Below are 13,624 nucleotides of genomic sequence, written 5' to 3'. Positions count from 1 at the left end.
GCCACATCCCTTGTGTGTGTGTGTGTGACTGGCAGTGCCCTGACATCGTTGTCGGGGTGGGTCTCACTTGAGGTCTGGGAGGACCAGTTTGCTGCAGTCTGTGTGGCTCTCAAAGTGATGCCTCTTCGCAGTGCCTTGAGCTTGGAGGTGGTGCCCCCTAGCGGGAAGAATGGGAAGTTTCGCCTCAGGACCCTGCGACCCCCTGGCCTGCGCGTTTTGCAAGATTGAGGCCGCCCGCCTGGTGACGCGGTGAGACAAGGGGGTCCAACTCTGAAGGTGATCTGGAGATCCTGGCCTGACTAGGGGACTGTCCCCGCAGCTAAGGACCACCTACTGGCCAGGAATGGGACCGGAGCCCCTGCCTAGTCCCCAAGACAGTGGGACAGGGCCGGTGGGGATAACCAGGGCCCTTAATCACCCCCATTGTCTGATGGCAGATGTGGGGGTGGGGATGGGGTGATGGTCTCAGGGCTCCATAAATAAATGAGGTTCCACTCGTGAAAATTCCTGCATAAGAACAGTGCTGGCAGGTGAGTCAGATTGAGGAAGGAGGAAACAAGTGAGGGAGGAAGAGAAAGAGAGAGGAAAGAGAAGGAGGGAGGAGAGGGAGAGAGAGATATCCAAGTGAGCAAATAAAAACCAAAAATAGCCTCAGGGAGACAGAGACAGAGAGGCTCAGTAGATACTGACTAATTGGATGGATGAATCAATGTCTCCTTGGAAGAGGACCCATCGTGGACACAGACAAGCTCTGACAGCTTGTACTTATTTTGTTGATCAAGCTGGGAGGACGCACCCAGGCTGCAGGCTGGGGTTCCTGAGGTTTAGGCTGTGCTGGATGGTGTGAAGGCAGAGGGTCTTGCCTCCAGCAGGGACTCAGTGTGGCCAAGGATGAGGTTGGAGGGAGGAGAGGGGACCCAGGGTGGCTTCTGGGGAGAATGCCCAGCCTCTGTGGAGGGACAGCTCAGGACATTTGGCTCCTGGGGACCTGTGTATGGGGCAGGAGGGAGCCAGTGTCCAGGTGGAGCCCAGGTGGGCTGGGCAACCCTCAGGAATATCGCTGGCTGTTGGGTGTCTCAACTAATGGCGTGGGGTGTGGAGGGGGGCTGGATGTAGGGGGTGGGGTTCTAGGGAGTCTGAAAATCCTGGGGTAGAATGTCCTAGGGGTTCATCACGGGGTGACCCTAGGAGAGTGTCTTTGGGGAGAAAGTCAGGGGGCTCAGAACACAGGGGAGGGCCTAGGGCATTAGTGAGGGTGATCATGGGATGGTCCTGGGGACTGGAACCTTCCTGAGAAGATGTGAAGGGCTGAGGAGTGGGGTCAGGAGGTGCGCTGTAAGGCAGGCCATGTGGGAATATTTCTGGGGGAGGCACAGAGCTGAGAGCAGTGGGGCTATCCGGGGGGGGGGTCTGGGGGTTCAGAACATAGTGTTCTTTGGGGGGCACAGGTGGGGGGTGGGTGTGAGATGGAAGAAAGGAGTCTGGGAGAACAAATCATGCAGCGAGGACAGAGTTACGGGGGAGGATACATTTGGGGAAAGGGCTTTGGACACCGGAGGATGCTTTGGTGCAGGGGAGACCCTTCAAGATCAGAACATGGGTCTTTGTGGTGGGTGCGGAGTTTCAGCACCTGTCGGGGGGATGCTCGGAATACCAGGGCATGGGAGAACTTGGGATAATAAGACGGGGGAAACCAATGAAGGGGTGGATTTGGGGTGCTTGAACTAGGGGTGTCTTGGTGGGATGTGTTTGGGGGATTAGAAGTGGGGCAAGATTCTGAGGGTGCTTCTATTCCATCATGAGGGTTCTGGGGGGGGGGCTGGAGCACCTGGTGCAGGTTCCTTGGGGAGGAGCAGGTTATGGAGATGGGTTGGGGGGTCCTTGAGGGATATAGTAGGGAGTGGACTGGGGGCTTAGAGCCTAGGAGAAACTTGGCGGGGGGAGGTCTATATCAAAAGCAATAGATCATGGGGGTGAGATTAGGGGGTGAGAATCTGGGGATGTCTTGGGGGTGGGCTTGGTGAGGGGTCCCAGCCTGAGAGTGCCTTGGGATGGGGGAGGGATCATGGGAGGTGGGTGTGACAGGGTTAGGACAAAAGGTGGCGCGTTGGGGCTTGATCGTGGAGGGGCGGGTTTCAGGGAGTCCGAACTGGGTGCTTCTGGGGTTGCATCATGGGAGGTGAGTTAGGGCAGGAAAGAAGCAGGATGTCCGGGAGGCAGATCTTGGTGGGGTCAGAACCCGAGGTGAGCCAGGGTGGGCGGGCCCGGGAGTGGACCGGGCTGGGCCCTGGGTCAAGGCAGGACAGAGCCGGCTGGGTATTGGAAGCTTTAGTGGCCCCCCCGCCCCGCCCCCACCGCGCCGCCGGGGGTCAGTAGCATTTGCGGTAGACGATGTGCGGTCCCTGCTCTTCGTACTGCTCCCGCAGGACCCAGCAGGCCTGGAAGGCGCGCAGCGAGGCCAGGATAGAGCCCCCCCTCCACACCGAGAAGTTTCTGGTAGGCTGCGCCGCCACCACCACGTGGGCCTCCCGGGGCTGGCGGCGCAAAAGCTCCGCCCTGAAGCGGCCCTCGAACCCCGGGAAGAGCGAGGAGCCCCCGCAGAGCAGCACGTTCTGGGCCACGTCCGCGCGCGCCTCCGGGGGCACCTTGTGAAGGCTCCGTCCGGCCATGGCGGGGACGCCCGCGGGCGACAGCCCCGGCATCTCCGGGGGGCTGAACAGCAGCTCGGGGCACTGGAACAGCTCCTTGCCCAGCGTGAGCGTCCGCCCGTCGGGCAGCCTCAGGGTCTGGCGGCATTCCCGCTCGGGTCGCGCCTGCGCCTGGAGGAAGTCGGGGGCCACGTAGCAGTAGCGATGCTTGATGGCCTCGACCGTGTCCAGGTCGTGCTGGCCCGGCGGCAGGCCCGGGCCGAGGAGCGTCTCCGCCAGGAAGGCGGTCAGGTGGGTGCCCGCCAGGTCCAGGCGCTCGGTGGCGTGCGGCAGGTTGTAGCCCTGGAAAACCGCCGCCGCGCAGGTGACGCCGTGGCCGGCGTCCACCACCAGCCCGCTGACCCGCCCGTGCGCGTAGACGGACAGCACGGCCTGCGAGGCCACGTACGTGGCGGGGCAGCGCAGCGACTCGAAGGCCACCTCCACCAGCTTCTCGCGGTTGGTGCTGGGGCTGAAGGGCGGGTCGGAGAACAGCAGCGGGTGGTCCCGAGGGGCCGCGCGGAGGTCGTGCTCCAGCAGGTGGCGCCAGATGAGCTCGGCGGCGTCCCAGTCCACCACGATGCCGTTACGCACCGGCTGCACCAGCGTCAGCTCCGGGCGCCTGCGGGCGGCCTCGCCGATGAAAGTCTCCAGCGCCGCCTGCCGAGGGGAGGACGGCTTCTTGGGCTGGCAGCCCACGATGGTGGCCACGGTGTAGGCGGGCCGGGCCTGGCCCGCGAAGCCCACCTTACAGGTGCCTGTGCCCATGTCGATGACCACCGCGCCGGTCTTTGGTGGCAACCTGTCGCCCACCATGCTGGGGGGCTCCTGCCGCAGGGTCTCGTTCGCCAGGATTGAGCTGGGGTTCGCGTCAGGCCTGGGGGCCTCTGGGGAGGGCTGGGGCTTCGTGCACCCGGAGTGGTTGGCGTCCATGGCTGCAGGTGGCTGGGTGGGCTGCTTGGCAAGGCTGGCCGCTTTCCTCTGGGGGTGGGGGGGGGGCAGGGGTGTGAGGAGAAAAGGCTGAGACGCGAGCAGGGCAGGCACATGCGGAGGGAGGGGACGGACCAATGGTCTATGACATCACCCTCATATCACCCTGTCACCCTCATATCATCACCCTGCTGGCTGCCCCCTTCAAAAGACTTCACAATGCAGGGGAAGGGAAGGGGAAGGGGATGAGCCTATCCCAGAAAGCTGCCAGGATACTCCTCTATTCTGGATGCCCCTCCAAAGCGGCAAGTTTGGAGAAGCAGGCTAGAGGGTGCCCAAGGAGAGACCAGCTCCCTGATCCAGAGCCCAGGAAGACCCAAGAATCCCTTCTCTTGGTGCTTCCTTAGAATTTCATCTTAAAATTAATTTAATTAAAAATAGTAACCCTTGTGGGGCGCCTGGGTGGCTCGGTCGGTTAAGCATCCAGCTCCGGCTCAGGTCATGATCTCTCGGTGCGTGGGTTCGAGCTGTGCTGACAGCTGGGAGCCTGGAGCTGCTTCGGATGCTGTGTCCCCTCCTCTCCCTGCCCCTCCCCGCTCATGCTCTGTCTCTGTCTCTCTCTCAAAAATAAATAAACATTAAAAAAATATTACCTCTTAGAATATTAATCAGAAGGTGATTGGCTAGCTGGTTTGTCCTTCTGGTTTCCTAAAGGAAACAAAAGCCTGCCTGGGGTGGGGTGCAAGGAGGGGCACAGACACCCCCGTACTGTTCTTTGATTCTTCTGCTCTTTTCTACACCTGGCACAGTTTCCTTGCCCCATTCCTGTAGACCGGGAATTTGCCTCTTGGAATCGTAGCAAGATGCCACCTCCCCTTGGAAGCCTGCCCTGACTTCCCTTCCCTCTCTCTACCACATGGTGATGGTGATGAAGAGGTGTCTGTCTTCTCTCCAGGGGCGACTTCTGCTTCCCCTCAGTGGGAGGGGTCTCTGTGGGATCCAAAAAGGGAGCTCTCAGGAAGATAAACTGGACAGGGCAGAATCAGGGAATTTATTTCCTTTTTAAAGGCTGAATAATATTCCATTGTGTGTATACACCCCATTTTGCTTATCCGTTCATCTGTTGATGCATTTGGATTGCGTCCATGCTTTAGTTATCGTGATTAATGCTGCTCTGAACCTAGTTGTGCAAATATCTCTTTAAGTCCCTACTTTCAGTTCTCTGGGGTGTATACCCAGAATTGGGATTGCTGGATCATAAGGTAATTCTATTTTTAATGGTAAGTATTTTACAATGTACAGATGTATCAAATCAGCGCCTTGTACAACTTAAACTCACTGCAATGTTATAGGTCAGTTACATCTCAACAGAGCTGGAGGTGGGGAAGGACCCAGACCCTCAGTAAATTGCTAAGTAAATGAACATTTCCAAAAACACGGATCAGACCACAAACAAAATTAAAAACTCGACCTCACTCTTGGGCCAGGACTAAACCTGGACACAACTAGGAGATGAGGCCTTCTTACTTCTATCTTCCTGTGACTTATTCAGCTCTTGTGCTGGCAATTTCTAGCATTACACGCACACACGCACACACACACACACATGCACACACACACACACACATAATTGATTTGTTTTAACTAACAGATGATACTTAGCACCACCAGAAGTGGGTTTTGAGGCAACCCTCCTGATCCGTTTTGGAGCCAGCTGTCCTTATTTGAGACAATTCCTTCTTCCCCAATGCACCCCCTTCTGGATAACGTATGTGCAAGAAATGAACGCTGTCCGCATTAAATGCCAACTCCCCAGCCCCCCTCCCACCCCTGGCTGCCACCACCTACTTTCTGGTCCCTGCGGATGGGACTCTTCTAGGGACCTCCTATGAGTGAACGCCTACTGTATCTGTCCTCCTGTGACTTGCTTATTTCACAGAGCACAATGTCCTCAGAGTTCTGCTATGTTGAAGCATGTGTCAGAATATTTTGAGAGACCATGATATTATTTTCCATAGGGGCCACACCATTTTCCATTCCCACTGGCAATGTGGGGGTGCCAATCTCTCCACATCCTTAACACTTGTGTTTGTCTTTTTTTTTTTTTTTGCTTTTTGCTTTTTAATTATAGCTACCGTAATGTGTGAGGTTGTAATAGTGTTGTAAGCATCGGCATGTTAGAAAGACATGTTTAGTTCAGACAGACTGTTACATAAAGAACTGAATAGCCCATGTTCAGAGCCCAGCCTTTGGTATCCATGGTGATACAGGTGTGTGCAGAAGGGGAGCTACTTTCCGTTTTCCCGCATCACTCAACAGACCTGCAGGATGGACCCTTGAGCCCTTAAAACACACTTTGGTGAATTTAGGTTACAGCCATTGAAGACAAAAATAAACATTCCCCCCCTTAAAGAATCATCACGGTGAGTGAAAGGGGTGTTGAGTGATAGCTTGGAATGGGGGTCAGGTCAATTGTAACTGAATCTTGAGGGTGCTGGGTTCATTGTTTTCTGATGGGGGAATAAAGGCTCAGAAAGGTGAAGTAATTTGCCCAAAGTCACACAGCTGGGATGGCGCAGATTGCTTCAAATCTTTTTGAACCCAGATCTCTGAGCTACTGCAGTGACCGAAAAGTATCCTGGAAAAGTGTGAGGTCTAAGATTCATCTGAAACAGTGGAAATGGAGGCTGGAACGCATTGGCCTCAGTTTCCCCTATTGCGTCTGCCACATAATAGACGCCAGATTCGTGGATACCACGGCAAACAGGACAGCGAGCATCGTGATGAGAGGCAACAAGGCGACGATGTGGTCAAGACCACCGATCTGGAGCCAGCTGCTGGGGTTTAAGGTAAGAAGGTAATAAGGTTGGAGGTAATAATGGTACTGACTTCCAAGGGCAGCGATGTAGATGGACGAGTTATTATTTGTGAAGTGTTTGGGTCCGTGGCTGGTACATCGTAAGCGCTACTGACGGTTACACAAATTACACGTCTTGTGCGTGTGAGTAACCAAGAGGTGGAAACATCTGAGCAACAGCTCTGCAGGGGAATTAGGGATTAAGATGGGCATGTCTCTTGAAAAAGCTTTTTTTTTTTTTTTTTTTGCGCCCTCCCGGCTTCAGATCCGGGCCGCGGGCGTATCTGACACCTGCGTGGGCCGCGAGGCTTTCCACCTGCGTCTGCAGTCGCGGGGAGTCGAGTTGTATAGCTTCCTGCCAACAGGGGGCGCCCAAGACCACCAGCTTCTTTTTCTTTCCTGCAGCCGAGTCCTTCGTCCAGTTCACAGCCTTGGTTGCAAATTAGGGTCGCCAGATGAATTAAAAAAAAAAAAAAAAATCTCCGTGTTCTGGCTGCCCCCCGTCCCCGACCGACTGCATCAGAGTTCTGCAGATGGGGACCAAGCATCCGTGATTGCTTAAAGCTCCCAGGAGATCTTAATGTGAAGCCAGTGGAGATCAGGTGATTTGGATGTTCATTCAGCATTTTGAAATTCTGCTTCTCCTCCTCCTGCCCCCTCCCCTCCCCATCCTCCCGTCCTGTCCCCCTTCCCCTCCTTTTTTTTTTTTTAAACATTCTCAAATTCTTAATTTCTCCTGACCATCAGAAAGGATGGACCGGGAAAGTTCTCTTGGATCAGCGCTTCTCATGCTTCAATGTGTATGAGCATCTTCAGGCGGGCTTGTTAAAACACAGAGTTCTGATCCTGCCCAGAGATTCTGATTCAGCAGGTCCAGCCCCCGCCCCCGAATCTGCATTCCTAAGAAACTTCCAAGTAATTCTGATGCTCCTGGTTGGCCGGCTGGACTTTGAGAAGACTTGTCTGGAGCCTTGCGGACATCTGGGAGACGAAAGGAAAACTGCTCACAAGAAAGCTTTATATAGAGATATGAATGTTATGTAGCCACGAGAAAAAAGGAACCCCTGCCGTTTGCACAGCTTGGAGGACACTTGAGGGCATTACGCGACGTAAGCAAGTCAGAGAAAGACAGACGCTGCGTGATCTGGCTTATATGTGGACTCGAACAAAGCTGAATCTGTAGAAACAGAGTTGAATGGTGGTTACCAGGGGCTGGGGGGTGGGGGAAAGGGTGATGTTGGTCAAAGGGTACAAACTTCTAGTTATGAGTAAGTTCTGAGGCTCTAATGTATGGTAGTCACTGTAGTTAACAATACTGTGTTACATACTTGAAAGCTGAAAAGCCAGTGCACCTGTTCTCACCACAAAAACAGTGATGACGTAAAACACCTGGTGGTAACAGTTTTGCAATTGGTAAGTGTATCCGTCATTCTATGCCTAAGGCTTTACACAGCATTGCCTGTCAGTTATCTCTCGATAGAGCCGAAAAAGTACAGAATAAAAGACATGATTGATATAGTGTTCCTATTTGTTCTCCAGGGTTTATAGCAAGACTGCTCAGGCTGCTTGTGTTTGTTTATTGTGGTGGTTAATGTTCTACAACGTCACGACTCACACGGAGTGAGTGACTACTGAACTCTGGTTACCTTTTCATCAACTAGTCAACTGATCTGTTTAAATTAGAAGGCATGCTTCTGTTTTTATTTAATTTTTTTTAATGTTTACTTATTTTTGAGAGCAAGAGAGAGGGAGAACAGGGAAGGGGCAGAGAGAGAGAGAGAGAGGGAGACACAGAATCCGAAGCAGGTTCCAGGCTCTGAGCGCTCAGCACAGAGCCGGACGCGGGGCTCGAACCCACGAACCGTGAGAACATGACCTGAGCTGAAGTTGGACGCTTAACTGAACCACCCAGGTGCCCCTGTGTGTTTCTGTTTAAAGATACATTCGATATACATTATTGACCTTAGTAACACTGAACTCACAGCCAACATCACTCACTATACCTGAAGCCTGAATGAAGCTTGTCTACCACATGCATTTTCTCTGCAAGGCACAGCGCAGGCTTTTTGCACGAGGGAGCTCTAGGCAGCACTATGCTTTGGGCCAATTTAAACAGTGAAACCATGGATGGAAAGTACAAAAATGTGAAACCTGGGGCACTAAACAGACCGTGAAAAGGGCGCTTGTGTGTGGTCTGAGAGCAGAACAAGAAGGCACACCATTTGCCTTGTTGGATCTCGGTGGGAAAGAAGCATGTAGGCAACTCAGATTTTTCGTTGCTCTGTGTGTGTCTGCAAATGACCGTGAAAGTCCCAGAAGTACTGAGTTTGCGATTACAAATAAATTCAAGTAGGGCTCCTGGGGGGCTCAGTCGGTGGAGCAGTGGACTCTTGGTTTTGGCTTGGGTCATGATCTCACGGTGCGTGAGTTTGAGCCCTGCATCAGGCTCTGCCCTACCAGTGGGGAACCTGCTTGGGAACCTCTCTCTCTCCCTCCCTCTCTCTCTCTCTCTGCCTGTCTTGTATTTCTCTCTTTCTCAAAATAAATAAACTACAAAAAAATCAGGCGGGTTCTCAAATGTGGACTCTGAATAATGAGGCTTGACTGAACACACACACGTATACATATACACATATCTACACACACACACACATCTACACTCCACACACACATTCAAGTGCCTGTGTGGATGCACCCAACACAGGCAACAACACCACAACAAACACAACGGAAGCCGTCTGTGGATCTCTCCCCAGAGAGGATCAGGTTGCTGAGTTGAGCGTGTTGTTCACATGGGGGAAATGCCGCTTTTGCTGGGACCCAGGCTCCCCTCTCTAGCTCTGTTGAGTGAGCAGTTCCGACCATTCTTCAGTTTGGAGGTACCACTCCCAGCACTGCTGACCCACTTGACGTGCAGTGGGAACCAAGCGTCACATCGTCAAAAACTTCCAGGTGAATCTACTATGTAACCCGTACTGAGAACCACTGATTAGCCGAGCAATCTTGCCATAAACCTCAGAGAACAAATGGAAACATTGTATCGATCATGCCTTTTCATTCTATATTTTTGGTGCTTGGACACCTTGGGGCCTTGCTAACCTGGGGGAGACTCTCTGCCCAGGGCTAGCTAATTCCTAGAGATGGCACACACCTTGCTTCCCAGTGTACCTTTCGCGGGCAAAGCATCCAATCTAGAGCCCATGTTCCCTTCCCCCTCCTCTGCGGGGCTTTCACACTCAGGGTCACTGTCCTCCTCCACTGACCACCCCAGAGCCAGGTACCAGACGACAAGGGACAGCCCCTGAAATTATTCAAACTAGGGGGTCCTAAGCCTGTCTCCTGCCTGACCCTGGTGCTTCTCTGAGGGGACCCCGATGCTGTGCCACAACCCCTCCCCTTGGGAACTGTGAGTAACAAGGCAGCCTTTCAATGGCAGTGCTCTCCTAACCCATTGGCCTCACATGCCCGGATCATAATAAACCTCTATCTTAAAACAGACTCCTCCCCTCAGCCTTCTGCTCAGAATGCTCTGTGGTGTTTGGAGGGCCCTGCCCAGCACCCCTTGGTCACCCATGCCCGTGCTCTCTCCACCATTCCTGTGGCCCATTAAGGGCTGAGTGCCATTGTTTTCTCATGTTCTGCTGGGACAAATTTTAGATGTGCGGCACCTGACTCCGCTGTAATCAACGTTCTCTGCAGTGGGAAGGAGAAGCCAGAAGGGGCTTTTGATGCAATGCCTTCGGCCCCTTGACGGGTTGTTCCTCACTGCTTGGATGGAGGAGGAGCTGGTGGGCCCAGTGGGGGGTGACGCATTCCAGGGAGGTGTTATCAGGAATCTCTGTGAGATGGGTCTGCTCCCGGCCCCAGCTCATTGGACTGCAGAGCGAGGTACGGAAGGAACCAGCAGGAGACTTGCCTTTCACCTTTGTCCCTTGCAAACAGGACGCATGACGCTACGTAGGGGCAGGTCTCATTTCACCAGCCTGCGGACAGAACATCGGGACGTTTCACGTCATCTTTCTGGGTGAGGTCCATCACACCGTGTGGTTTTTAGTGACACAGTCTCTCCAGGGATGATGGGACCGGTTCTGCCATCTGTGGTTCTTCGCGCAGAGCTTTTACGCAGGTGTTGCTGGTGTTGGCAGATGAGTTTTGGCCAGGTGTGCTGGCAAGAAACAGCCTTTTTCTGTTTATGGTTTTGTTTTTTAGTCTGAAGCTTTCCCATTTATGTAAATGTCTCAAAACTTTCTTTAAAAGAATATTTAGTTTTGAGAGGGAGACAGAGCACGAGCAGGGGAGGGGCGGAGAGAGAGAGAGAGAGAGAGACAGAATCTGAAGCAGGCTCCAGGCTCCGAGCCATCAGCACAGAGCCTGACGCGGGGCTCGAACTCCCGGACTGTGAGATCATGACCTGAGCTGAAGTTGGATGCTTAACCGACTGAGCCACCCGGGCATCCCATACGGTACATTCTTTTTGTTTATTCTGCTGAGCAATTTTCTTTTTCTTTACAAAATTTTATTTAAATTCAAGTTAGTTAATATATAGCGTTGTATTGGTTTCAGGAGTAGAATTCAGTGGTTCATCGCTTACATACAACACCCAGTGCGCATCACAAGTGCCCTCCTCAATGCCCATCAGCCATTTAATCCACCTGCCCTCCAGCAACCCTCAGTTTGTTCTCTATAGTTAAGAGTCCCTTGTGGTTTGCCTCCCCCTCTGTTTTTATCTTATTTTTCCTTCCCTTCCCCTATGTTTTGTTTCTTAAATTCCACATACGAGTGAGCAATTTTGAATCTTGAAATTCAAAAGTTTCATTTAGGAAACACTTCTTGTCCCGTATTTCCATACTTCTGAAATGCCTACTGTTTTGATGTTGGGCCATCTAGATTGATTCTCTGATTTACTATTTCTTTACTGTTTTTCTCTGCGTCTTTTTGTTCTTTTGTGGGTTTTTTTTTTGTTCTTTTGTGGTGTTTTCCTATACTATACTATATATATAGTATATATATATATATATACACACACACACACTATATATATATATATATATATATTTTTTTTTTTTTTTTAATAATTTTGTGAGAGAGAGAGAGAGAGAGAGAGAGAACAGGGGTAGAGAGAGAATTCCAAGCAGGCATCATGCTCAGCACAGAGATCCCACGTGGGGTTCCATCCTGTGACCCTGGGATCATGACCTGAGCTGAGTTGGATGTTCAATAGACTGAGCCCCTCCCAGGCGCCCCCCCCCTCCGCCCCCATTTTGTATTTTAATCCTCCTATTGAATTTTTTCATTTCTCATATCATTAAAAAAATTCTAACAGATCTTTTTCTTTAGAGAAAAAAATTTTTTTTTCACATATACAGTCTTTTTCGTTATACCTCTGGGTTCTAGCCAGTTATAGCTCTAATGTTACTAAGAGTTTCTTTTTGATTTCTTCCCTCAGTCTGTTTCCTCTAAAGTGCTTTCAGTTTCAGTATGACTGTTGTGTGGTCTCTGTCCCTTGATACTGTTTGGTTAATTGGGTAAAAAAGTGTTTGCAAGCTCTGTTCACACGAGTTAGTCTCATTTACTTTGTTTCTCTATTCAGGGTGCTCTGGGTGGGTTATTTCCTTGAAGCTTCCTTAATGGTAGATGTGTTGTTGTTGTTGTTAGGTGTTTGTGTTTTTTTGTTTTTTTGTTTTTTGTTTTGTTTTTGGACTGGTTGATTCCCAGAAAAGACTCTCTCACAGAAGCCAGTTCTTTGGGTAGCTACCCCGAATGTTGGGTGAATGCTCCAATTCTTTCCCTGCACAGGCAGCTAGGACTTGGGTTGTGTGTTCCACTTGCTCTGTGTTGACGTAGGTCAAGGTCTGCAGCCAGTGAGGACATACTTGTCCAAATCCTCCCCTTTGTTCTCAGTGGCTCTGGATCTAGGCCACCTTCCCACCAGTGCTCAGACTCAGGCATAACAGAAATCAGTCCCTCAGGCAGCCCCCTTCAAATTTTAGATTACAGCCCGGTTCTTTCCTTCCCTCCTCAAGGATCAGAGGGCGGTTGGGGGGCTTCCTCCTGATTGTGTGGTGCTGTGGTTGGGGAGAGATTATGGTGAGAAGGTGCCAGGTACTTTCCTGCTGGCTTCGATGCAACCGGTCTCATGCTTGAGGGGGTGCAGGAGCCCCTCAAGTAGTGTCTGAACTTTTCACAAAGGGACTCAATCCATGTGTGGTTGAATTGGTGTGTCCCCGTGGGAAAGGAAGTCTGAGGCTCCCCATTCTGCCTGCCATCTTGCTGATGTTCTAGCGAATCTCCTCTGGTATAAGGACCCAGGTCTTATTGAATTAGGGCCTGCCCTAATGATCTCATTTCAATTTAATTAGTCATTTAAAGACCTTATCTCTAAAGACAATCATGTTCCGATGTCCTGGAGGGGGGGTGGTTTAGAATTTCCACATATGAATTTTAAGGGGATATGATTCAGCCTGTAACAATGCTACAACATGGATGGGCCTCAAAAATATTATGCTGAGCAAAAGAATTCAGATGCAAAAGGTCACCGATTGTATGATTCTATTAATATGGAATATCCACAATAGGTAAAATCTGTAGATACAGACAGCAGTCTGGGGTTAATGGGAGTGACTGTTTCGTGAGCATGGGGTCTCCTTGGGAGGACAAAAATGTTTTGGAACTAGATCAAGGTGATGGGTGCACAGCACTGTGGATGTACTAAGTCCCACCGAATTGTACTCTTTAAAAGTATTAATTGTGTGCTTATGTGAGTTTCATCTCAATAAAAGAAGTGTGTGTTTGTGTGTTTATGTGCATATAAAGAGAGAAGAAATGGTGAGAGATATATGGATGTGCTTTTCTGCACGTTTAAAAATTTTCAGGTAAAAAGTTAGAAAAACTGAGAAAAGACTTGCTGTTTCATAATTATTTTCTAGCGATTTCCATAATCTTAGGCTTATCTCCTCCAAAGAAAAAGGGGACGATGGCTTGTCAACATAAAAGGGCAAATTACTTTAAGCATGGCTCCTTCCTTCCTCCCTCCCTCCTTCCTTCCCTCCCTCCTTCCTTCCCTCCTTCCTTCTTTCCCTCCTTCTCTCCTTCCTTCCTCCTTCCTTCCCTCCCTCCTTCCTTCCATCTTTCCTTCCTTCCTTCCTTCCTT

At 51.1% G+C, this 13,624-nt stretch overlaps 1 protein-coding gene across 1 annotated transcript; it reads right to left on the bottom strand.

Annotated features, from left to right (window-relative positions):
• Positions 1-2,351: 2,351 nt before the first annotated feature.
• Positions 2,352-3,705, bottom strand: ACTL9 (actin like 9). The gene has a single exon (XM_043585793.1). The coding sequence runs from the start codon at positions 3,618-3,620 to the stop codon at positions 2,370-2,372; it is 1,251 nt and encodes a 416-aa protein (XP_043441728.1). The 5' UTR covers positions 3,621-3,705; the 3' UTR covers positions 2,352-2,369.
• Between the last annotated feature and the right edge of the window lie 9,919 nt (positions 3,706-13,624).

Source organism: Prionailurus bengalensis, chromosome A2 (assembly GCF_016509475.1).
Source record: "Prionailurus bengalensis isolate Pbe53 chromosome A2, Fcat_Pben_1.1_paternal_pri, whole genome shotgun sequence".
NCBI classification, from domain to species: Eukaryota; Metazoa; Chordata; class Mammalia; order Carnivora; family Felidae; genus Prionailurus; species Prionailurus bengalensis.
The sequence above is the reverse complement of the archived record's forward strand: the minus strand, read 5'-3'. Positions and strand labels throughout refer to the sequence as shown.

Coding starts and splice junctions, on each gene's coding strand:
- ACTL9 (XM_043585793.1), bottom strand. CDS start 3,620: ATGGACGCCAACCACTCCGGGTGCACGAAGCCCCAGCCCTCCCCAGAG.